Source organism: Cygnus atratus, chromosome 9, assembly GCF_013377495.2.
Source record: "Cygnus atratus isolate AKBS03 ecotype Queensland, Australia chromosome 9, CAtr_DNAZoo_HiC_assembly, whole genome shotgun sequence".
NCBI lineage: Eukaryota > Metazoa > Chordata > Aves > Anseriformes > Anatidae > Cygnus > Cygnus atratus.
The window spans coordinates 13,455,689-13,481,828 of record NC_066370.1 but is presented as its reverse complement, the minus strand read 5'-3'; the positions used below and the strand labels follow the sequence as shown (position 1 = coordinate 13,481,828).

At 38.7% G+C, this 26,140-nt stretch overlaps 1 protein-coding gene across 3 annotated transcripts in view; it reads left to right on the top strand.

Moving 5' to 3' along the window:
* DLG1 (discs large MAGUK scaffold protein 1) overlaps positions 1–26,140 on the top strand; it is a 151,780-nt gene that overhangs the window by 65,591 nt on the left and 60,049 nt on the right. For all 3 annotated transcript variants that reach the window (XM_035544711.2, XM_035544709.2, XM_035544712.2), the window contains one exon: positions 23,387–23,485. In XM_035544711.2, the coding sequence (XP_035400604.1) occupies positions 23,387–23,485 (99 nt within the window). The remainder of the gene's footprint in view (positions 1–23,386; positions 23,486–26,140) is intronic.

Here is a 26,140-nt window from a genome sequence, read left to right as displayed (position 1 = left end):
GAATATACATTTATTAGTGCAGTCTGTAGGAAAGACACTGCATTTTTCAATTTCACTGTAGATCTGCTGTAAGTACTGATTTTTATTGATTATTATTGAGGTAGGAGGAGAGGAGTCAAATCTGAAGTATATAGATTGGGGGAGAATTCTGAAGAGGGTTAATATTGAGAAAAGTTTAAACTCACTGGTATTAGCAGATGATCATCTCCTATAATGAAATAGTAATTGATGACAAAAATGATAATGAAACAGGAAGAAATACAGAAAATTGCTGAGACCAGTATTCTTAAAAAAAGAAAAAGGACTAGTTTTATTTTGCTTATTACCAAGCTAAATTCAGCTTTAGACAAGAATAATTCTTTCCTGATGTGATTTAAGCTAGAATAATACAAAAACTTGTTTAAACATGTCCTTAGACATGTCAATATTAAGTATTTTATCTGTTAGTAATTGTTTCAAGGATAAACTAACATTTCCTCTTATTGTGACGTTTGCTTATTATCTGTTTTATGGTTGTGAATTTAGAGTAAACGAGTGTGAGATCTTAGAAGGGATTTCAGTTTCTTGCTGCAAATGTTCATGCAGAAGATGGATTCTGTAGTTTCTGTAATGGGTCATTATCCAACTCTGCATTAGGTAGACATAACAGCTTTTAGATACTGTTAGTTTTTAAAAACCAAAATATACAGTATTAGTTTTCTGCATAAATATTGGGGTTGCACTTAACTGTTAATGCTTGAACAAATACTGTTGGAGTGCATGAGGCTTCTTCCAGTTTCTGACTAGTCAGGACTAGAAATTTGCTGATAAATAAAGTACTGAATAGCCCCATCTTGGAGTGTGGGATAGCTTACCTCCATGAAAGCCTGCTTTTTTTTCCTAAGTATGACAGTTCTTAAAATGATCTACTTACATATGTTCATGGCCAAAAGAAAGTTTAAAAAAAAAATTTGGAAGTGTTTGTAGAAAATGAATAAGGATATTCCTAAGTAGTGCACTGAAAGGAAAAGAGCCTGTTATTGTTTCTTCCTCTAGAAAAGATATTTTACTATCCTCCTACCTTTATCTGCCCATTGCAGCTGATCTAACATCAGGAAAAAAAGCGTTTTTGGCTGCCCCTTCATTTGCTTGGCTTTCTTGGGTGCCATGGCGTGCCATGGCATGGCGCTACCTGCTTAGGCCCCTCTATTCCCAGTGCAAAGGCAAGGACTCCTGGAGGTGGGGTTGCACCCTCCTTTCTTTCTCAAGGGCTTGCAGCAGGTCACCTTCTCCCCAGCTGGGTGGTGGTAAGAGGACCCTTGCTAAAGAAGAGACTTGGGGTTTGGGGGTATGCATTGCTCAAGTAAGGGTCTTACACCCTAAAGAAGTGAGGAAGAAGTTGGTGACTGATACGGTAACGCTGCTTTCCGCTGTAGTTAGCGTTAGGTGTATGCCCGAAAGAAATCGTGCACAAATGCGTTGTGGCATGGAGGATGAGTCTGCAGTGAAAGGCTCCTATAAGAAGCCGCAGCACCCTGAAGACTAGCAGTTTTCAGATGCTAAAGTTGCCTTCTCTACTAATATCAGCCCTTCTGGATGTTACCAGAATGTTCAAGGAACATCACCCATCTCTCATGGGGAAAAATTCCACCCACCCAGCAGTGGAAATAAACGGTGCAAACAGGTTCAACCGTAGACAGCAAAAGCAGCCTTTCTGAACCTCTGCCTGTGTCCTGCCCTAGCTGAGGTCTCCAGAGTGCCTTGCATGGAACTTGAGGGGATTGCATCGATCTGTGGCCTCTGCGTTACTGAAGTATTGAGGAGAGTTCAGTGATCAGATGCTGCATTCTGGCCATGGCATGGCCGTACATCCCCTGGGTTAATGACCATTCCATTTGCAGCAGTGAACTGTCACAGTGGTAGCAATGCCTTGCTGCCCTGCTAACTGCACCCTTCTCCTCTGCAAATTCAGGGAAGCTGAAATAACATTCTCAGGCATTTGTGGCCCTTGGTTTTTTCATCTTCCTTCTACACTCCCTGTGATGAGGAGTTAGTTCTTCAGCTAGCAGAATTAGGGAATTTGGTTAGAAGCTGATCTTTCAGTTCTTGTTTAGAAATATATTAATTTCTTTAATAAAAACCCAAGCTCTGAGAAGCGCCTATTCTTGATGACAAACACCACTATCTTGCCTCGGAATGCATTTTAACTTTAAGTGGTACTTGGCCTGTGCTGTGCTACAAATTCAGAAACTGACTTGTCTGAAACTCAGGGAGCACTAAACCGGTTCTAACTGCAATGCATTTGTGCTATTCTGGGCAAGTAACGTAGTATAATATGCTTCTGGCATTTGATACTGAGAAAGTGTTTAGCTCTTAGAATATGCCATGCTTATTGGTGCTTCTGTTTTTTAGGCCGTGTTTTAGGAAAGGAAGAAAAAACACAGAAAACCATGTAACTCCATTCATCCATTTCAGTCATACGTTTAAGTGTATAAATTCAAAAGCTTAACTTGAAATTTCAGAGCTTATCAAACTGCTTCTGCCAGTTGTTTAAGCCCAAACATTTCTTGCCTTTGAATCTATTTCTTGGAAGATCTTTAACCAGTTTTGCCATGTGTCGTTATTCCGAGAATATTGCTTGGTAAGTAAAATTAATTGAAATACTATAAACATAATTCTAGCATGTATAAAATGCTATATGTAATAAGACAAACACAGAGGTGTTCTAAGATGCATTTAAAAGATGATTAAAAATAAATCTATATCCATAATTCCTTTTTTATTGTGCTTTTTACAGGTCAGGAACTGCAAAAGTTGATCACTTACAGCCGTATTTACCATCCTTTCTATAATTGTTATATTTAAAAATGTATTTAAAAGTATTTCTAGATGAACATCACAAAGTTAAGGGGGGAAAAAGAAGGGAGGGCTTCGTATGAAACCTGGAACTTGCAGAAGATACTGCAACTAAAATTTCAGAAGGTTTGATAGCAGTGCAAGTATTAAATATCTCAGTCAAGTATATCAAGATGAGTCTCAGTGGAATATATTATTTGGGAATGATACTACATTTCAGCATGGATGTGTGGCTCTTTTAGTATCCGCTCAATTTTATAAGTGAAACTGGGACTTGATTGTGGCAGCCATTGTATAACATTAAGCTCTTCACTAGCAGGACGTTTTATTCAATTTACTGTGTGGATTTAAATTGGTGATGTAATGAAGAAGAAAGGAATTACAGGAGTGACTGTAGGGATTTTATCTACACAGAAGAACTATTGTCATCATTAGTTTTTTTTAATGCAGACTTTTCCCGAGCTTAAAATTTAAGCATATACTGCCTGTAAACAGTTGCTGCTAATATTGTGAATAGCCTATGAGAAAGCAGCTTTAAATAGTTTGTTTTGGGTGATTTTAACTATGAGAAAGCAATTCTGAAGTGTAAACATGAGCTCTACTGTCCTGTTTCCTTAATTTTTTTAAGCTATGCGGTATTACATGTTTGTAGCAGTATGAATTTACTTTTTGAAAGTATTACTTTCACTGCCATAAGATGGCATTATATCAAAGATAAAAATGGTACAAATTAATATTTTTAAGGGAGATGTATTAACAAGAAGTAGGCTCTAACCAATAGTTTGAGAACTAGGCCATTTTTGATTATATATATTTTTTTTAAATGTTGAGCTTAGTACTTGGAGCCTTGAGTCTTTCAAAATGCAAGCAACGGCACTGCACAAACCCTAGGACCCCTGCAAGCATTCTGGAATATGAAAACCCCATACAGTCATGATACATGCCATCACCATAAAAAAAAAAAAAGGGGGGGGGCAGGAAAAGAGGATCACAGTTAACTGGAACAACTGTGTCCTCACACCTTACTTCCTCAGGGAAAAATCTGCAGTAGCCTAAATGCACATCACTGTTGATGAGGTGGCTTCCACCCTCAGCCAGGTCGGTCAAGTGGAGATTAGAACACCTCTGTGCCAACTTCAGCATTTACTCCAGCAGCAGCTTATAGTAGGTAATCTTTGTTAAACATGAAGGAGGTACAGAGAATGTATGCCGCTCAGGTGAGTCAGCTTTTTGCATTGGAGCCCAAGCACTTACTGGAAGGAACACAAGCTACTAGCAAGAGGTGGTCACTTGAAGGGGACAGTAAACCAGTCACGGTTTAGGAGATACTGCAGCTTTATTAGTACATCACAGAGTAGATCCTCCCTCCCCCTTCCCTTCATGCAAGACTTTTTAGAAAGAATACTAGAATTCTATGATTCTAATTATTTTGACTGGTACAGACATGACTGTTGTTGGTGCTACTTTGGGCAAAACCAGAAAAGGCAGATCCTCAGCAGGTGCGTCTAGGATTCAGGGAAGACTTGCTAGGAGGTGGGGGTGGTGTTAACTAGAAATCAGGTCTCAGCACTAAATTCAGCCTCTGTATTAAAGCTTTGAGTTTCCTTGACAGATTGTAAAAAGTTACCCATCTGTTGTGAAATAGGAACCCTCCTATCCATTTCATGAGGAATAAATTTGATGGATTGCTGCCTTAACATGAACATGGCATCTGGCAGGGTGCATATGTCCTTGTCAAAGCCTATTGACATTTGATATCGTTGCCTATGTCTATGAGACCAGCATTGTGATTATAGTGCCCTTTTAGACTTCTACCTGCTACAACTTCATTACAGCGTTTGGTTAGTGCACAAACAGCCCTGGCTGTCATCAGAAGGTTTTCTTTCCTTCTAACTGGAGAAATCTGCAAGTGTTCCTGATACAAGAAACTAGACGATCTCCACTTGCCTGAACATTAAAGACACTTTAGAGACAGCGTTAAAGGAAATATCCTTCCTTAAGGTAGGAAAACGTCCATGGGCCCTGTCTGTTACAGAGCCATTGGAATTACAGAATCAGCTAGGTTGGAAAATACCTTCAAGATCACTAAGGTCAACAATCCAATTCCAACCTAGGCCATTCTAGGGTTCTGTGACTCAGGGTCAATGTGTAAGCAATGACAACACCAAGTACCAGGTAGGTCTTAAAACATTATCAGTAGAATAAAGAAGAAAATTGGTCCCAAGAGATGGTAGAATAACACATTTGAAACAGGAATCAATAGCAAATGCGTGTTAATAAAACTGCTCTATGAATGTCAATGAGGGTAGGGAAGGAACAGAGAAATACGAAGTAATTCCCTGTCAGAGTTCTAGGAGCTCACTTACTGTGTTTCAGTACTTTATGCTAGGTAGGCTCATTTCTGAGAAATGGAAAAAATTGACAGATACAGTGATTCTAATGTTAATACAGGAAGATAACTGTGGCATAAATGCCTTTCAGGAAGGGAAAAAGAAGATTAAGATCCTACCCACTTCACTGAACCTTTTACAAAGCAGCTGTTATTGAACAAGACAAATTCACAGACCTCCTCTCTTCTGGAGCACAGGAGAAAGCACCGGCCCCACCCCATGTTCTAGGAAAGGGAAGCAAACTCTTCCAACGAGACCGCACAGCTAATGGGCACATCAAGATTTCAGTTTACCTTGCTGTATCAACACCACACTTTCTCTCTTCAACTTACTATAAATCCTAGAAAGGCTGAAGACACAAAGCTTGAACCCAACTCAAAATCTTGGTACCCTAAAAGTCTTAGTTGCATAGAGCAAATTAAGTTACTGTATCAGCCCTTAAATATGGATGCAGGCCATTCTAAAGAGACAAAGTCACAAAGTCATGTTTTCTAAAAATATCTGAGACATTTTGGTTGCATTAATTTCTTCAAACTATAAAAATCATCCTGCACATCCTTAATCATAATCGAGAGTGCTCTTGATACCACAGCCCAAAATAGAAGAACAGGAACAAGATGGTGTTCACTGCAGACTTGGTGGTTCTCTCAGACAGTCATTTACTTAATAGTTGTATTAACTGAAATGTATACAGCAGCTTTGGCAGCCATACAGAAACACTATACCACAGGAGCTTGCTAGAGCTGTTTACTAAACTGACAGCTGGTGAAAGACTGACTGGCCTGCATTTGGCTTTCAAAACACTTCATCAATCAATGTGAGCCTCAACTGAGAGGATGACTAGCACAATATGAGGTAAAATAGCAAAGTTATATGACAGACCTACAGTCCTTCCTCTTTCACAGCCTTCCATTTCTTGGCTTCATACTAAAAGACGCCTAGATGATTTGCTGAAGGTAGTGGATCAACAGGGCCTTCGGTGCCTGCGTTTCCTGAATGTTCGGAGTATTTGGCACAACGTAGCCAGAAAGACCCTGCACTAATAGGACTCAAAAACCATGACATTTTGTGTTCCCTTCATCTTTTATCACGTTTCTTACTCATTCAGGAAAAAGTAATTTTTTTGAGGTATAATGGAACAAATACGAAGAAATTCTGTAAAATCAGCTCTGAGTGAGACAGAACAACTAGGAAATCACAGGTGAAAGTGGCAACCAAAGCCCTCAGCAGCAAGCAGTGCTTCCAGGTAGCCTGTCACCAGTCCATACCATCGTTGCCGTGCTGCAAGACATGAAACCGGTGAGCACCCGCATGTGCCAACTTCACACCCACACAGGTTTGGGAAGGGAAAGGCACGCCCCCTTTACTTCACCGGCACAGTACTTGGATTCATAAGAGGAAAGGCATTGGCTACAGCGGGGAGCCAACACCAACACAATTTACGTGACATTACGTGACTCGTGATCTCTATTCCGAAGATTACCGATTTTAATATGTTCCTAAAACTGCACTTCTCTTCTTGTCAAGAAAACTTCAGTCTTAAGTATTCATGTCTATTGCACACGAAATTGTTAAAAAGTGTTAGAAAGTGTTTACAGAAGGAGCCCGAGGTTCCAGAGAGAGTCCCTTACAGCCTGAGCTTTATATATGTGTGTGTATATATATATATATATATATATATAAAATAATAATAATTAAAAGAAATTGAAGGACCGCAGTTTGATGTAAGGCAAGGCCTCTCTTCTGTGTCTATTTTTTGAAAATTAGTTTGCCACTAGCCGAAGGACTTTTGGCCTTGTTTTCCAGTTTGGTATTCTGCAGGGTGTCTTTGTGCTGCCTATTGCTGTTCCACGTGACTCCAGTTGTTATTGAATTTCATCTCGCTGCATGTAACCTACTTCTGTAATACATCAGGCTCGCTCTACAGCTTGTCTCTGTTGTCCATTTGCTCCTATTCCACCCTTTGTTTAACTGCGCATTAGGACGTAGTTGAGCTGGCACGTTCTCCAGACAGATAACAGGCATTTGTGACTCATTTTCTCTCTTTTGTAAGCTGATCTTGGCATTTATGAATTTTCTGTCTTCTGCTCCATTAAAATGCTTCCGGTGCATAGTCCCTTGCAGCAGTCTCTTCTGTGAAATGATTTAAGAAGAGCAGACCACCTTATCCGTAATTTTAATAACATTAGAAAGAATCAGGACAAAATAGTTTTAAATTTTATTTTGACTCTGGCAAAACAGGAATGCTCATTGATTTTTTTTCTCTCCACGTTCTTGTAGTCTCTTTTAGAATGTTCCCCTTTTTAGTTAGCCTTAGTTTTAACCACTTTGTGGAAGTTCACTTTGTTATTGGAGGCTAGTATCTATGTAGTCGCGTCAGTCTCCTGGTACAACTTCAGATATCTTGTCCAAGGTTTGGGCACAGTGCGGCACTTTTTTGACTCTGGAATTTTCAGTTTCTTCCCACTGCTTTATGACGCATTTGCTTGAACCCACCAGACTGCAGGAATGTTTGGTGGGAGTCTTCTAGCCTCTCCACCCGTCTTCTGTTTGTCTGTCCTACCTCATAGGGTGTATATCTATTTATTTATATTTTTCACTGACTGATAAATGTTGAACTTAATTGAGCAACACATGTTATGGGCCTCTCAGGTAATAGCATTTGGTTTCTTAGACATAGTAGGGAGCAGGGTAAAAGTTGCTTCATAGTAAATTTAATTTAGTGAGCAAACAGTAGTTACTCTTAGTTAACTGTATCTGAACGTGCAGTGAGATATAGCAGGGGAGAAGGGACTTGGTTTTCCCTTGGAGAAGGAGGGAGAGGGAGCTCTGGATTCTGGCTGCAATGTGCGGTCTCCTATCTGAAATCACGGTGTGAAAAGGGATCCTGATAAATTGGGAAAGGGTGTTCAGAAAAGGGGTTGTAACTGTAGATTGTGTTCAAGAAGACCTGCTTTGAAAAGAGAAACTTAAGAACCTCTGCTTAGTTCATCCAAAGGAAAATCAGGAGATGACTTGATCACAGACTAAATATAAATACACAGGGATAGATTTCTGTAATTAGAAAGCTTGTTTGTTTGGTAGAAGAAAGCATCTGTATTACCAGTCTGGGAACTGGAGCTAGGTAAATTCAGATAGAAAATCTAATTTTAAAGAAGGATCTTAATATGATACGCATTTTAAAAGCTTAGTGGGACATGATGTAACTGCCAAATCAGGGTAATAAAGGAGTATTTCCTGTGTAAAAAGAACAATTATGACAAATAAGGTTTGTACTTAAAAATACAAAAATATATCACAATCTCTGATTCAACATCTAATGTAATGACTTCAAATTGCTGTCTGGAAGCTGTAAACTGCCAGGACGCAGTTTATACTTTAAAACTTCTATCATATCTCCTTACTACTGCTTTTAATTTTTTCAACTCTTTCAGTTTTGTTGTCCTTTTTGAACACCACGAGGGAAATTCTGTACACAGCTTTTTAAAAGTCAACACATTAAGACTCATTATAGAGCAGCACTTAACTAGTTTCATCCTAAATTAACTAGCATGCAAATTGACTGTGAAATACAACTGATCAGAACTGCTGATGCCAATAACACTATCCCAGGTAACTATTCTCAGGTAACCAGAGTAAATAAAGAGTAAAATATTTCTCTAGGCAATAAAACAGCTATAGGGCAGTCCCACGTTTGAGCTTGGAGTAGTTCCTGTGACTCATTTGCTGTTTTAAAAATAGGAAGAACCAGATGTCAATAGAAGAGAAATTAATTTGGTAAGAAGCACAGGTGGTCAATATGAGATGACATTTACTCAGGATTTCTTAAGGAGCTTGTGTTTAATATGGATGAAGGGTCCATTGTGTTGTGTGCGACCTTTTTGTTTAAACTGTCTGGGTGTTCCTAGAGTAGTGGTAGTAATAATAGTAATAAAAAGGCAATAGGATGCCCTTTCAAAAAGGTGAGGAGTTGTACTCTGAGGCTACAGCAGTGCAGCTCTGATTTCCTTATTGTACAAACTGAGGGAAATTATTATTGAGAAGAATTAACACATAAACATATATTGAGGAGAAGTCAGCTTGTCTTTGTAAAGGGAAGTGAGGACTCGCAGATCTTCCAGACTTCTTTGAAAACAGGGAACATGGAGATAAAAGCCTGCATGGGATTATCTGGTCATCAGAGGGTCATTATAATTATCGTAATGTCTTTGAAAATGATAGTTCTTGGATCAAAGGCAGTTAAAATTGGTGGAGTTAGGAGATAAAAGGGGAAGGATGTTTTATAGATTTTCAGTTGATTAAAACAGGTCCCTTTGATTGGGACTGGAGTCCCAGAAGGTCATGTCATGAACGATCCGAGGTACGGTGTGTGTCTGTGTGGCAGGGGTAGGGAAACTGAGGCAGAGGTGGGTGATTAATATTTTTTATTAGGTTAGCTAAACTAGCTGCAGGGGATAGAAGACAAGTGAATGACTGGGCACAAAAACAACCGATGACGTTCATTGTACAGTAACAAATGAGGAACGATGTTAGAGGGATAATCAGGCACATGGGCATGAACTGATAGACTATAAATTAGCTGCTGCTGGTCCAGCGCGTTGGAGATTTCACTGATGGTTCTGAAAATGCCACCTTAGTATTCTGCAGCTGTGAAAAAGGTAAAATAAAATGTCTTGTGTTTCTGAAGAAGAAACAGATCATAACACAGAACACAATACTGAGCATATTTCTTGTGTATGAAAGCTTGGGAGCTACTAATTTGGTTTAAGCCTGAGTAACCAGCACAAAAAGGCACATTTTGCTTTCTTGTTCTTGAAATTTAAAGAAATTAAATAGTTATTTATTTATAGCATTACCACTTAGTCATTTGTCTTTGCATATCCATTAGTCCATTTTCTTTTGTTTTCCATGTTAGTTTTTCATTTGTTTCGTTCCTGTTACTTTACCTGCTCATTTTTACTTATGTTGTACTGCTCAAGATTTGTTTTGTCCTTCAACCTGAAAAACCATGAACTGAACAAACAGATGAAATAAAATGCACTATTAAAAAAATGCAAAAAAAAAAATTATATATATATATATATTTGCCTTCACATTTTCTCTTGCTGGAGAATAAAAACCTTGAGATCACACTGTTATCATGTGGTCTGGTGCTGTGCTTCCAGCAGCAGCCAGAGCATCAGACTAGGGAATGGATCTGAACAGGAAAAAATAGGGATGATGCTTTCTGCCTTTTCCATTTCAGGGATCCCAGGAGCTGGAGATGACCTCTCTATTTCATAACCCTGAATCCCTGAGTTTTCATGGAATTGTCTAGCCTTCTGAAGCATGTAAATTTTAAGTTGCAACAGCAGTGTGGCAAGGAATTGAATTCCAGTAGAGCAGCTGGTCCTTGTTTTGCAGCCTGGTGAGGGGAGGAGAATCTGGTTTCTGGCACTTGTTTTTGTGCATTTTTCTACAAAACAGTTTCAGAAACAACTGAGAATTCAGGTAAATATTTAAGAAAATGAATACATGCCTGTCTTGGACTGAAGAGAGAAAAGATTGATCTTTTCCATTCTCTTAGACTTCTTCATTTTTCTTTGTTTCAGCATGTAGGCAGACGGATTCAGTGAGGACTCTTGGAGTAGTTAGAGTAAGTGACAGCCAGGATATCATCCTGCAGTGTACAAACCCTTCCACCTCACATGTCAAAGTGGCCTGTAACCTAGAACATGACACGTGGCCAGACCACTGTTAAAAAATGTGGCTAAACACATGCTTAGTTTGCTTTCTTGTCTTTTTGAGGATATAAAAATGAATGAAGTATTTTTGAGTGATTGCCTTGTTAATACTTGAATTAAATACTTGCAGGCCTCAATTTCCCTAATTTTTTTCCTGTAAACTGTTTAGAATCCAAAGATTTTATTGATGAATGAATTTCTTTAGCTTCTCAATGCTTAAGGCCTTGAATCTTTAGTAGAATTGTTGATTATTGTTGTTGGAATTAGGTAAGAAAATTCTACAGTTTCGTTTCTTATGATTTCTCAGATAGTCTGTAATCTTGAAGGTCCGATGAATAGTGTTTTGCTTTTCATGAATTGTAAATTCAGAGGTCAGAACCCTTGTCTTCTCAGCACTATACAGAATTTTTGTAGTGAATTTCAAATATTCATATCCTGAAGTCCTCTAACATTTTATTGTACATTAGGCATTTCAGTGATCTGAACCAAGTGAAAATGGGCAACTATGATTGTGTAAACTGGTGTTCTGTCGAGATTATGAAAAAAATTGAATTCAAGTCATAATTAAGGGAAAGCTTACTTTGTTACATGTGTGTCAACATATTCTGAGTAACCTAAGCTATTTCTTGCAATATTTATTGTTACCCACTTTTTTTTTCAGGTCAGTATAGTCAATATTTGCCTTATCCAGACTAAATGATACAGCCACGTACCACACAACACAGTTGGTAGAAGGTTTTGGTAAGTGTGGTACCAACACGCATTGCTGGTTTTATGTGATCCCAGGTGTTCCCGGGCATGGCCAGCACTGAGACGGGCTGGCAAGTCTTGTACTTCAGGTCTGGCTCCTGCAGAGCCCTGTGGTGGTCACTGCAGCATGTCCTTCCCAGGTGGGGCTTGGTGCCAAGCCTCGGTGCTGAACCTCATCCTCCAGCTCCTCAGGCTCTGTCCTCAACGGGTGAGGCCACATGGAAACCACAGGGAACTATTTAAGTGACTTCTGTCCTCGGTTTGGATACAAGAGGATATACTTAGAGAGCTCCATTTTAATTTAGGTTGTCTGACTCTGTCTGGTTCCAGTTAATGAGATGTACGAGCTGATTTTCTGTGGAATGTGAGAGAATCCGGAATGACTGGCTCAGGTTTCCTGCCCTGCTCGAGAGGTTAAGCAGCTTCTGCACAAGCTGTCTATGAAGGCCCACAGTGGTGTTTGTCCAGCATTATATCTAAATCGATCAAACCTGAGCTGGCTGCCTTAGTGTTCCTGTGGAGCAATTAACCTGAGATGCAGATAAAATGCCTATGGGTAATTATGGACCATAAGTCAGTTCATCTGTAGGCCTTGTCTTCAAAATTCATTCTTTTTAGTCAACATTGTATAATTATAATTATACATAAGCACATTTTCCATTGTGAGATTGGAAAAATGTGTTTTGTAAATTATACTGAGAAGTGCCAAAATCTTGTAGAAATTTTAGCAAACAGCATTGTGAAGGGAAAAAAAACCAGCCTTTTTATTTACTTGCGGAGTTTGCACGAGTAATGCGAGGCATTACAGCTGTTGTAACTTTTATAGTATCTTAATTTGCTGAAGACCATTGAGTGTTTGACACTACAGAAAGGGTGCCTGTTCTGCTGAAACGTTGCAGGGCTCTTATGAGTCATTCTAGAGGCTGGCTGTGTTGTGTAATGGTGCTTGTTGTCAGATATTATAACTGCATGTTGTCATGGAAGCAAGTGAGAGGCAGCTCCCAGCGTTTCCATGGTGGAAGAATGAATAAAATCAGATGTGGTACCTAGCTTGGAATTGCATGGTAAAGATCTCAGCCGTAGCTCTGAGCAGTGAAAAGGCAGAGCATCAGGAGAGCAGCACAAAGCTGTTGGATCTGTAGTGAAAGGCATGGTCTGTGTTTGGAAGGATTCAGCATGAGTAAAATAAAACGCTAATGCCTCTTGTGTATGAAGCTTTCTGTAAATGAAATAAGGAGTGGCTTTAGTATAAAAACACTTCGTGTAAGTCAAGTAATTAATTGTCTAAAATTTTCTGAGACTAACTTCCTGAAGGAGTTACTGAGTTTAAATAGGTTGTTGTGGATGGCTTTTTTAGTGATTTTTTTTCCTGTTTCTTAGTATGAAACAAATGACTTTCTGCTCCTGCTCAGTGTTTTAGGGAAAACATTTATTTTTATGAAGATGATTTTTGCGCAACTAATAGATTTCTCACAAAATAACACAATCATTAATAAGATAAAAAATACCTGTCTTAAAACAGAAAGCCAAACTTGGATTTACTGACTAGCTTCAGATCACTTCATTACTGCATGTTTTAAGACTGTACCTTCAGGGGCTATGAGGTGCAAGCAAATCCGAAATGTTTTTTATTCTAAAGAAAAAGATCATGCTTTATATAAGATGAAACTCGTGTGTTATTTTCATATGTTGTGAATGATAATTCTCAGATTTATTTAATTTCAAAAAAAAATCAAAATGCAAAGTGTTTAGGGTAAGAGCAGTATGATAGTTATGATAGTTAGCTGATGTATTCTTAGTATTTAGCCAAGTCATTTCCTAGTATCAGAGCTAGATATAGGTCAGCTTTTTCTATTTGAATGAATTATAAAGAACAAAATAAGCATACTGTCTAAGAGGATTTAGTTATTCCCTGAACAATTTAGGAAGAATTGGAAATTATTTGCTCTGAGAGCTTATAAGAAGTGTCGTATCCATTAAAGTAGATAAAGAGTATCCAACATTTATTTATTCATTTATTTTGATTTGAAAGTGTTCTCAGGAATGAACACAATCACATCTAGGTTTCCTCCTACAGAATACCCTTTTTATTGGGAATTTCAAAACCTGAAAATACTAATGTCTTAGAGCTGATATTGTTTTTCCTTAATGAAGTCTTAGAGCGAATTTTTTCTTTGCCTGGTTTCTTTCTGATGCTGAAGCGCTGGCTGGGCTTCTTTGTGGGTTCTTCAGCATAATAATGAAAACTACTCATCTTAAGGCTGATGTTATTTAAATGGTGTTTTCTAGGCTTTGCTTTAAATTGTAAATGAAATACATTAAATTCATTCTCAATAGTACTTATGAACCTAAATGAGGAGCCTGTAATTCTGTTTTGAACTTAAGTGCCAGGTTGCTGGTGAATGTAGATGATGAGCCTGCTGCATAGGGTTCGGTGCTAGCCACTGGTTTGGTATCTGGAAAAACAAAATCAGAACTTGCCTTTACTAAAGCCGCTATTAAATTTGCATACATTTTTTATGTTACAGATTTAGAATATGAATGACTTTAGGTCGTTACAGCAGTCCTTTAGAGAGTTTGCAGGACAGATTAGTTTGAGCTGTGTAAATCTGTTTGAATACCAGACTTAGAGTGGACACTGGCATCCTCCCTTGGGTGAAGTGTTGTCCATGAGGGAATTAAGTCTTAAAGGGTCCGCTCTTAGATCCTGACAGGGACAGAAGAGGGGGGTTGTTGACTGCTGAAACTTTGAGACTAGCTTGCATGCAGTTCTTAGCACTGGAAAGTTTTACCCATCAAAGAACCGGACACTATGTGAGAGTTGGTGGTAGCTCTGTAGTTTGTATAGTCTTGTCAGTCTCATAGACTAAGCTCTACTTTTGCTACATAGTTCTAGAGCTTCATCCTACAAGCTGCTGGACAGTCTGCTCCTATACTGTTGCTTATGGATGTAGTCCTGGAGAAACAGATCCAGGAAAAATATATCTGTACATTTATTGTTAACCAAGTAGCATCAGTGGCAACGTGGCACTGAAGCCATGGCCGGGCCGCAGGATGGCACTGATGTCAGCAGGAACACAGCACAGATGGGGCATCAGCGTTAATGCTAGCTGTGTCCTCAAACTTGGGTGTGCTGGGCAGCTTACAGCTAACATGGATTGTAAATGAGGATGGATGGCATCTGTGCTTTATTCTTACCACCGCCTTGAGACCCCACCAAACAGACTACATATCCCAGAAGGTGCGCTTAGATGAGTATTGACTTTGGCGATTTTGACAAAGATAGATGTGAAGGTCTGAAAACAGGCAGCTTCACCAGCAAAATGTCCTGTGACATTCCAGGACGTGGTTCACAGAAGAGATATAAAACTGTAATACTAGACCTTAAACTGTGTATCCCTGGAAATAAAATATGGCACTTATTTTCAGTCCAGTCACTGCTTATTGAATGAACATTTTCTTCCACCACTTTTTAAGTTATGTTCACTTCAGTAGATACTCTATTTCCTACTTTCATGACTGATAAAAACTCAAGCCTACGTTTCTAACACTTCAGCTTGTTTTAACACAGGTTGCTGTTTGTGTGGTATCTGCTGAAAGGCAGTGGGAGGGGTGACGTACACAATTATTTTTGGAATATTCTCCTAGATATTACAATTGCTTTTTGAAGTAACAGAAGTTGGCTCTTGAAGCTTACCTGGTCTTGTAAACAACCTCTGAAGTAGAGGTTGTTAGTCGATTGGTACTACTCTTCTCCCCTTCCAGAGGTACTGTTGTTATCCAGCTACTGTGTGGGCGTTCAAGAATGTGGGAAGATGGTGATTCTTGAGGAAGAACTACTTGTGATATATCATAGGCGCTTCAACAGATTGCCACAAAAAAGGATGCATTGTACATTAAAGGAGAAAAAAGGTATAAAGTGCTGGTCAAAGTGATCAATGCAAATTGTTTATATACTAATTTAAAATAATGAAATATGATTAATCTCTCAGCAATGTGTTGTTCACAGTTTGGAGGTATTACTAAAGCACAACCTGATCCTGAGCCCCCTCTAGTTACATGAAACCACTTAGCACTTGATATTTAGAGTGAAGCAGTTCACACTAGCAATTAATATGATCTGTAGAGAATACTTGCAGGCTTTCTGCAGTCAGAAGAGGATCTTGTCAAACCTGCGCTGCTCTAGTTACATAACTGGTTTTCTTTCTTTGAATTACCCATATGGCCCTCTGCTCCACCAGAGATTTTTTCTACTGGTACAACAGCAAGGCAGGCTTTGCATCACATCACATATGTGAATGTAATTTGGCAGAATGATGTCGGTGACTCTCAGATGTCTGATTCTTCTTGCCTTCGCTACTTTTTCTTTCTCCTTGATTTTTTTCTTTGCTATACGTTTTCTTTGTGTTTCCATCAAGATTGTTCTATATAAGCCTCATTCCCTGTTTATTATAAAATCCTTTATTCTTCCTCCCATTTTTTTTGACCAAGATGCTATTATATTCACTTCTCCTACGTATATAACAGTGCTCCCTACTGTTTTTTCCACTGGAGATTGCCCTGGCTCACTGTTCAGCCCTGGATGAATTAGGTATTCTTCCTGTACCTCCTGTTCCTTGGCTGTGTTTCAGTGCTTGGAGTACAAGTGCCTTCAAGTTTTTTGTTTTAATTGTTGATATTTTATTGCTATCATCTTAGGGACCAAAGGCATGCGGACTTCCAGGAACAATGTTATACTATTACCAGTTATCTGCTACATCATCTCTATTTTTTTTGCCACTGAAGTCAGCATGTCTGTGAGCACATGAGATGTGAATTCCTTTCTCTCCTTTTCCCTTGTGTTTTTTCCCCCTTCTTGTCTGGAGGAGAGCATATGAAGTCAGACACCAGGCTTTCCAAGAATCTGGTATCCAGCATGTCTTCCCATTGCCATCGCTTTCTCACTAAGTGCATTTCAAAGCTGGTTTTCGTTTCCGTCAAGAAGCTAGTTAGCGTGTGGGTTTTCTGCAAAGTTGATAGCTCGGAGTTGCTCAGTATTAATGTGTGGAAATTTCTCCAAGGAGAAGAAAGTTAGATGTGATGTGCGGGGCATGAGCTGTTAACCTATATGCACACTCACAACACGCTGATCTTCCTCTCTGCCATTTCTCTTCAATAACAAAATCTAGAGACTCTTGGTCTGTCTGGAACAGAAGTACCTGGGTGCACCTGCCCATTTGTAATCAGTGGGACACGCTCGTCTCTCCCTGAGGCTGCAAAGGCAGAAGACATACCTGCCATGTGCAAGCCCAAGTCTGTGAGTGTTGTATGACCAACACGTTTTCAGCTTCCTGTCACTGGCCAGAAACCTTTCTGTGTCTGTATGCTTGAATATCGCATTAATGATATGTTATGCAGCTCTTGATTACATCCATTCTGGGTAGATGATGAGACATGGCAGCTCTTGATGATTAGAGGAGCATCTGTCAGTCCTATTTATTTCTTAGTATCCACTCTATAAATAACTGTAAAGGTTTGTACTTAGGTCTGTATTTCTAGTTTTTTATTCTGTGTGCAAAAATTATGCTGACTCATATTGTTTTAGTCAGACTTACTACAGGAAAGTGCACAATGGAAGGGAAAATAACAATGTTTAATGCTCTGAACTGATAACATCTCTTCATCATATTAAAGGACTGTAGAGCTGACTTAATCAAGCTCTGTTTGCTATGGGTTGGTGTCCTTCATTCTTATCACGGCCAGTGCCAGATATTCAGATTCACGACATGTTCCTAGACCAGACCCATAGGCAGGAGACAGATGGTGTGTGCTGTGCAGGTCCAGAGCTGTGCAAATCAAATGTGGGTTGTGTCTGCCGGCAAGAAGGCTGCATGACTGCTGACTTCAGACCGTGTCTTCCTTCAGTGAGGCCAGTCACATAGCTGTCCCTGCTAGATGGAAGTTTTTCTGTAGACTCTGGGAACTTAGTGTTTGACCCTTATCTCTTTTTAGAAAGATTAATTTAAAATTGGCTGGTAAAATTCAATATTCAACAGTATGATTGCATCAAGCTAGCTCCTCTTTGCATTTTTTTTTTCTTCGGGGCTTAGAGTTGTTTTGAAGGGTTTTGTTTTGAAAATAAGGGTAAAAATGTAATATAGAGATCATGCATTTGTGGCCTTAAAAAAAACTGAATAAACAATAAAGTAATAAGGAGTCTTGGTTCTTTTAAATAATTGTCTTATGCTTTTTTATTTTTATTTTTTAATTTAAACAACATATAAAATTGTGGTCTTGCAGTGCTGATGTATTTCATGGAAATGCAACTCTTGAAATTATCAGACAAAGTAATTCAACCCCCATAAAGTGTTCCAGAAAGTAGAGGAATAGGCAGCTTAAAATATTTTCTAGTTGCAAATCTCAGAGAGATTTTGAGGTTGTAAAAATACAGCAAAATTTGGGGGTAGTTAGGACCATATGTGCGAGAGAAAATAGCTATAGCCTTTCATAGCTTCGTTTTATTAAAGCCAGATGAGTTTTGCCATCTGTTCAATAACTTGTGCATTGCATTGATTATCTGTGCCTAGCAAATTGACAGTTGTGGGGTGGTTCAGTGATGCTCTTTAAATAGCGTGAGAGTACCCAACGTGTGGCACTAGCTAAAACAGTATCTAGTGGTTTTTTCCTATGACCATAATCCAGAAAACAATATTTTGAACGTTTGCAGGAAGCGATATTTTGGTTTATTTTCTCCCAAAATGGACTGTGTGTGTTGCTAGTTTCATGACTACTTACTGCCACAACTACAAATACTGTGGTGCTGCAGATGACTGTGGGATGGGAACGCTCAAGCAAACTGATTTAACCAGGAGCTCCAGAAGAGAAATGCATCAAAACCTTCACGTGCAGCCAAAGCAGTCTTTCCAGCATCAGCAGCAGGCACTGAACATTCATAAATCTTTTAGTTCATCTACACTGCCAGCCTCTTCCAAACACAGAGGAAAATTTACTAACCTGCGTGATAGTGTAAAAAAGAGTCCTACAAAAAGCACAGCAAAAGTTAAAGCTGCCAGTGGTTGGGTGTCTGATGGCTCGTGCTCTAATTGTTCCTTAGAAAAGGTACGTAATGCACCAGGCATTTATAGATGTGCATTTTTATAAGATTTTATGCTCTTGTAGAGTGAGATAAGGGGGAGATGATGCAAACAGTAGATAATATGCCATATGTCTTCCTGTAGTTTTAACCCTGCTGTTTCCAGAGACTTGTTTTGCGTTTTACAGTTAGCAATCAAAGTAGTAATAATTGGAGTCTAACAGAAATACTTCTGTTTAGTATTTTCCCATTAAGATGGTTGCACTGTATGCAGTGTGCTTTTTAAATAGTAACTTGAAAGTGAGGAAGGTCGGGTTTGCTTTATTGTCATTCTCCAAAATCTATCTTCTACTACGTGAAAATAGCAGCCTGATGGAATTTGCTGATTTAGTTATCTGCTTTGAGATGTGTATGGTGCTTTGATTCATTTCAGGTTAGTTGGTGTTCCATGATAGAAATGGTTACTGTGTATGTTGGTTAAAGTTGAGAAAATGGGTGTGACCTTCCTTTTCACAAGGTTTGGACTTCAGTATTAGGTTTGGAGGTACTTACTGCCATAATTTTGATTAATTGCTGAAAGGCATTACAAAATTAGCAAGCATACCACTTGTTAACTGATAATTGTTAGTTTATATGATTAGAAGGTCCATCACATTAGACTTTTATCCAACAAAATTATTCATGTGATTGTTGTAACAAAATGACTTTTTGGTGTAGGTTTTAGTGCATTTATTTCATCTGACAGATTCAGTTAGTGTGGTGTTGTCCAAGTTATGCATTCCTATATATAATAGTCTATCATAAGTGTGTGCCACAGTTCATATTTATACAAACAATGTTTTAGTTGGCCCATTACTTTCTTTGTAGTATAGATAAGTTTGCCATCTTAATAAACCATCTTATTAACCTAGAATTATTAAACGTTATACTGAGACAACTTAAAGTTATTCTGAGGAAAAGCTTTAGTTTTTCAGAATACTTTAACGTATTAATCTAACAAATTCCTAAACATTATAAATGTCTTTTTCTTGAAAATTCTTGGGTAGCAGAGCATTGGAAGTGATACCGTGGGCTGTTGGAGCTTATTCAGCTGCTCTCACATATACTTGTATCACATAAACATTTTCAGACTGATTATGAAGCATACTAAAATAAAATTAGCTTTCTTCTCTTAAGACTTTCCAGGTCGTCTTGCATCGATGGTTAGAATTCATTTAATTTCTTGCACTGGCCTTTAGCCCCTAATTAATGTTTTTTTGGGTGTGGTGTTGGGGAGAAGGGCTGGTTCTTCCATTGGCACCTAACTTCCCCCAGCACACCTTAGCTGATTGGTCTTGCTTGGGCTCCAAGGGGATGTAGAAAAATATATAAAAATGTACATAGGGTTGTCGAAAAAGCAGATACTGAAGGTTGCTTGGATTCCCTTCTTTCTTGGGTTATACAGTCTCCTCTCCCTTTCCTTGCATGACTCTTTTCCCATCTGCACCCATTTTACAGCTTCAGAGCTCACATTCACAAGTTACATTCTGCTGCTTCATTGCAGGTGAGCTAAGGGGTGTTGTGTTGGGAAAGGGAAGGAAAGGAGGTGAAAACTCTCTGTGCTCCAACTCTGCAAGAGGCTCTATGTGAAGCACTAGCCTGCAGTGGAAAGAAGGAAATGTAGGTAAAGGGTAAAGGTGCATCTGAGTGACATGTGCAGCACGCAGAGCCAAGATGGTGGGACACGCGTGTCCCCAGATCTCAGTACCACATATGTTCTGACTGGCTTTATGGTGCCAGCATGTAAGCCACCATCAGCCTTACAGTCTACTTTGCTAACTGAAACACGCCAGATGCTGCTTTTTTCATCTCCAAACTTGAACTGTCTGTTCCATTAATTGTATTGTAGCACTCTGTTCCTGCTCTAGTTTGAGCTTTCATCATAATGGTGGCGTAGCGAGCATTTCAGATACAGGCACACTATTTATCATCTAGTAAAAGGTTGTAAATACTTTCTTATCTCTACTGCCAGGGCTTTATCTTTATGCTTTTAGGAAAGTGTTTCCTTTTTGTTGGTCTTGATTGGTGTTTTATTATTAGCGGCTGAGTTTTCTGAGGGTGAAGAGTATCCTCCATTGCAATTCAATTCCAGAAGTTAAATTTCAGGTAGTACTGCATGTATCAAAAGCCAGGGTAGAGGAATTGTGTGCAAGGAGAAAAAGGGGTTCTAAGTTAAACCAGCCTATTTTAGGTATAAAACCTCACTAAACAACTCCATTTTGAGTCTTGTAATTGAATAATTAACAGCTTTATTCAAACTCTTTAGATAATTTTCCAGTTGTGTGAATTGTAAGTCAAGCAGTAAAATTCAAGTAAGTCAGCCCAAGTGTGTTTCAAGACTGGGTTTCCTTTCCTCTCCTCTTCCCTGCCTTCGTTGTGGTAACCACAGTACCTACATCAGTTTGCCGTACTCCATAAAACTGTTCATGTTTAAATGAAGACTATCTTGTCTTCATTTGTGTTGGTGTATCCTTTGAAAAAGGTCACCACGTCACCTCTTTCTGCAGTGGAGGAGACTCCATAGGAACGCCATCAGGAAGCTGGGAATGGAGGGAATGAGCAGGGAACGGAGGGCTGCGAAGAGCATGTGGATACCAAGCCAACAGCACCAAGGAAAAGCATGATGGCCAGGCTAACAGCTTACGAGACTGGAACCCTAAAGCCTTAAAGGACTTTGGATGATACCAGTTTTAAAAGAATAATAGTAAGGATTAGAATTGGAACTGACTGGGAGAGTTCTTGAAGTGACTGGGAAAGAGAAGCCCAGAGAGACAAGGGAGTTAGGAACTGAGACAAGGAGTGAAGCATGAAAATAAGGCTGCTATTTGGTGCAGAGAGGTGCATAGATGCTTGACCTACAAAGAAAACTATTACTGGGTCAGCTGTTTTGCTAAGCCAAAGGGTAGGGGATTGCGTGGTTGATATCTGAGAATAACTTCAGTTGTATTTCACCTTCTCTTGTTCCAAGAGCTGCAACTGTAAAACACGATTTTTCTTATCTGCTAACGGTTAGCTTTGCAGCCCTAGTGTTGTGCTGTATTTTGATAGGTAGTGTGTGTACATTTGACCATTTGGTTAATGGGGTTTTTGCTCTGTGCGCATATGGGAAGCTTCTTGTTTTAGAACAAGACAAATCTGAAGGGGAAGCTTAATTTTTGCATGTGTGGGGCTAAGTAATTGCTGAAGCATTTTAATTTGATCTGTCCTCTAAAGGCTGCATCACTGATCTCCTGCTGACTGGAGGTTTGCTGCACTGAGCATGCCCCACAGCTTTTGGGAAATGCATATTATTGTTTCTCTAGAGCAATTTACATTTCTGTATCTTCCCCCCCCCCCCCCCCCCCCCCTTTTTTTTTCCCCCTAAACACATGAAAGATTGCGGTGGTGTCCATGTAAGGGTGTTTAAATGACATTAATAATAATGTTCGAAGACATCAAATGTCTTGTTCCAACATCTTTCCACGTTTTTCACCAGCTGTTAATTTTAGATAGAGCTGAAAAAACTAGAAATACCGTATCCACATTTAAGAAGGGTTGCTACTCTTGAGTGGTGCTAGGTTTCTTTAATCTTTTAATCTTTGCTTTTACTCTTTCATTTAGTTTATGCTATTAATGTAGACTGCTTTGTGTTTTAATAGATTTCAAGCTTCTGAGATGTCTAATACTTTTATGTTCTGTTTTTTTTTTTACTTGTTTTCAGGATTTAGTAATTTCATTTTGTGGTTATTCTTCAGCATATTTTCACAAGTGTGTCTTGGAACAGCCAAGTTGCAAGAACTTTGATTTGTCGTTCAGCTGGTAATCCTGATGGTTGCCAGTAGTCTGTTGCTGACAGCTTGTTGACAACCAGTATGTTAACATCTCAGAGTGATTTGAATCAATATTTTGCCCAGAATGCTATTTATAATCTTGTTTCCTTGCAGCTTATGTGTCATAGCTTTCCTGTTTATTGTTTTAATTACAATTCCTGAAGCCCAAATCCTACTGGGCTGTATATTTGTATGGTAAACTTATATAAAGATCTTTATATGAAAGGGTGGAATGAATCAGTGTTAGGATCTTCCAACCACTTGACTAAAAGATTTTCTTTAACTTGAACTTGGTTTAGAAAATGCATGGTAGTTTTGATTTTTTTTCCCCCATGTATCGACAAGGAACTTTAATTTGTTCAGTCCTACCAACTTTAGTCATTGTTTCCCTTCCTTTACTCATTGTACAATGATGGGGGGCACATGTTGTGAAACCAGCCCACAAAAAGCTGGAGTCTGCCCACTGATGTGAAAAGGCAAGGTTTCTGTTTTACCCCGCAAAGTCTCACTGTCCTGCACTGCAAGGTGAGTAGCTTGGTGTGAAGAAGCAGCGTGGCTGTGTCCTACTTCTTTGGGTTATGTGACATTAGCGCACTGCTGGGAATGCAGTGCAGCATGGCCCATCTGTTTTCAGGTGTGGTTAAAGTCTCCAAATCTATCTGCTCTTTCAGAATATAAAAAAAAAAAATCTATTCAATTTGAATCTTGTTTGTTTTAGAATGTTTTTGTAGTTTTCATTATTTTTGACATTGTATTGGTGGTTTTTAGCCCACAGAAGCTGTTCCTTCCTCTTCTCCCATTGTCCCTGTGATCCCTGTCCCACCAGTCCCTGCCGAGACCACTGTCATCCCATCCACCATACCACAGGTTTTTATTCTTTTCTGTTGTTTTTGTTGTTAAATTTGTTCAACTCTTATATTTATATCATTTATTTCATTCCTTTTGTTTAAATTAAATGTTTTGGTACTGCCATACAAGTTTGAAATGAACTGTAAAATAGTTAAATTAGTAATACACTGCTGTTCCATCCTGTGTTTTGTTTGTTTTATAGCAGCTTTTAGTCCATTTAAAAGTGCATATGTTTCACATAAATGTATATTAATAATTTTTTGGAACAACTAAAGAAAGCACCATAAAGGAATGGAAAGAAAGGGATATTTTGTGTTGGCACGTAATGCTTCGACTGCTTGAATTATTTATTCTGGATAATTTTCTCATATACTCAGTGTAAGTCTTTCATCCATGACTTCTGTTCTGTTTCTGTTGTTGGTGTACTTGGGGCACGCTAGAATACAAGGGGTATTTTGTTAATTTCTATTCTTAATAATTTGACTCATAGAATGAGGTTCACTTCAAGGCCTTTATCCTTTAGGATAAAATGTCAACAACACACAAACCACGACAGAAAAAACACACAAAGCACGACAGAAGCTGCCAAAAGATGAGAGAAAGCGGTAAACATGAGTTAACATCACTATCTTGCGTATAACTTTGAATGTGTGACTGTAGCCTGGCCAGCTATAGAGTAATTTAGGGTAGACAGTGGTGACGTTTTTGCAAATTGAAAAGCATTCTGCTTTTATTTGATTACGGCTTTTATTGTGAGTTTTACTGAAAAAATATTGAATGATGAAGACATGCCTTCTAAAAAGATGTGCCACCACTTCTAATTGTTTGGTGACACATCCGTGTTAACTTCAAAAGGGAATTAAGCTGTCAAGAATAATATAATACTGGTATATTTCTGTAGTCTACACATCAGTATTCTTTTCTTAAGGTCTGCTTTCAAACTGTGTGGCTAAACCTGCAACAGGTGGTATTTTTTTCTCTGTTACAATGCTAAATTTTACGTAGTCCAGTAACTTATAAAAAGTTCTTATTCTTTTTTTAAAGTCGAGTTTCTAGTGGAAATGTGTTTACATAAATCTGTCACCCATACTTGTAACAGGCAGACCAGAAATGTGGCTAGTTTCAAATCTATTTCCTTCTTTTGGAGTGATTGTGTCCACATCAGCATATGAGGCAGACGGACAAGGGCACACCGGTGGACTTCTACTGTCAGACCTGACAGATGAAGCCTGTTGAGTTTCCAGTAACACTTACTTTCAGGGAACTGCTAAATTTAACTTAAAATCATCATAATAATTAGAACATGTATTTTTTTTTATTTGAGAAAATAGTGTAAAATATTTTTTTGACTGAGAGACTACTCAACAGCCATCACTGTGACAGTGTTTGTACCCGTCGACGGTGCTGGTTTACAAGCAGAGCAGCAAGAACTGGGTGATCTGTGCCTCTGTCTTCTGGGTGCATACAAATGCCTGCAGGAGCCAGCTATGTAATTCTGCATCATACACAGTTCTAAGCAATTAGAAAACACCATAGGAAGGTATCAATTTTGGATTTGGCAGATGCAGTTTTGTGCAACAGATACGTTTCTCTATTCTGTTAGTCACTTTACCCCTTAGGCAAGCCCTTAGTGTGCTTGTAAACAAACTCGTCAAGTGGCTTTTAAATATTTGAAGAAGCCCTGGCACAGCAGTTTGAAACTGTTAGGTAATTTGGAGGTGTCTTGCATAACAGACTGAAATAGCTGGTCTTCTTTCGAAAAACATTTGCTGTTTTGAGTTAAGTGTTGCCCCATGTCTGTAGTGTCCAGGCCTACCTTTGGAGTGGCTGCCAGAAATCTGTCCTCCTTCCTGCTTGGAGAAGGTGGTAAATGGCTGCTTCTGGGCAGAGAATGATCGTTTGCTTTCAGCTCAGTCTTTTGTAGGGAACATCCAAGTCACCCCTTGCTTCCTAGCTTTTGGTTTTTTTTTAAAAAGCTTACATTTTTTTCAGAAGTTTGTTGATGTAATGGTAATGAGGCTAAAATGCAGAATATGAAGATGTCAATGTAATTGTCATGTTTTTGGAGGTCTTTAACTGTGTTTAACACTAGCTTTTGTTACAGTCCGTTAAACTGTACCTAAAAAAAAAAAATTTGCTCACACATACAGACACATTTACACACACACATACACATTTATACATACCCAGAGAAAGATGTAAAAAAAAAAAAAAAGGTTATCTTAATTTTGCAGATTATGAATTTTTATACGTATGAAAATCTCCCTACAACTTTAATGAAATCGAGATTTACTTGGTGTTGTGCCACTGAGTTTGTACATCTCATTGGGCTTAGTATATGAACAGTATTTGGGGTCAGGAATGTATCTGCACTCATTTTGTTCTTAGAGCAGGCCGGATGCTAGCATTTACAACACCATTGCCTGTAGTTCTTGGAAGTTCCCTTGTCAGTGAGAAGAGCATCTAGTTATATCTAGGAAAGAATGCAACATTTGTGGCTTCTCCTTTTGTGCCTGCCATTAGTATGAGGCATGAAAAGTATTTTTATTCCACTCAGCCTCTTCCTGATATATTGGAGGGGAAAAAAAAAGAAATCTGTTTCAAAGTGCTTCAGATACATTTTTCCAGTATGAATTTTCTTTCAGCTGAAACTGCATTTTCATAGAAAAGTTT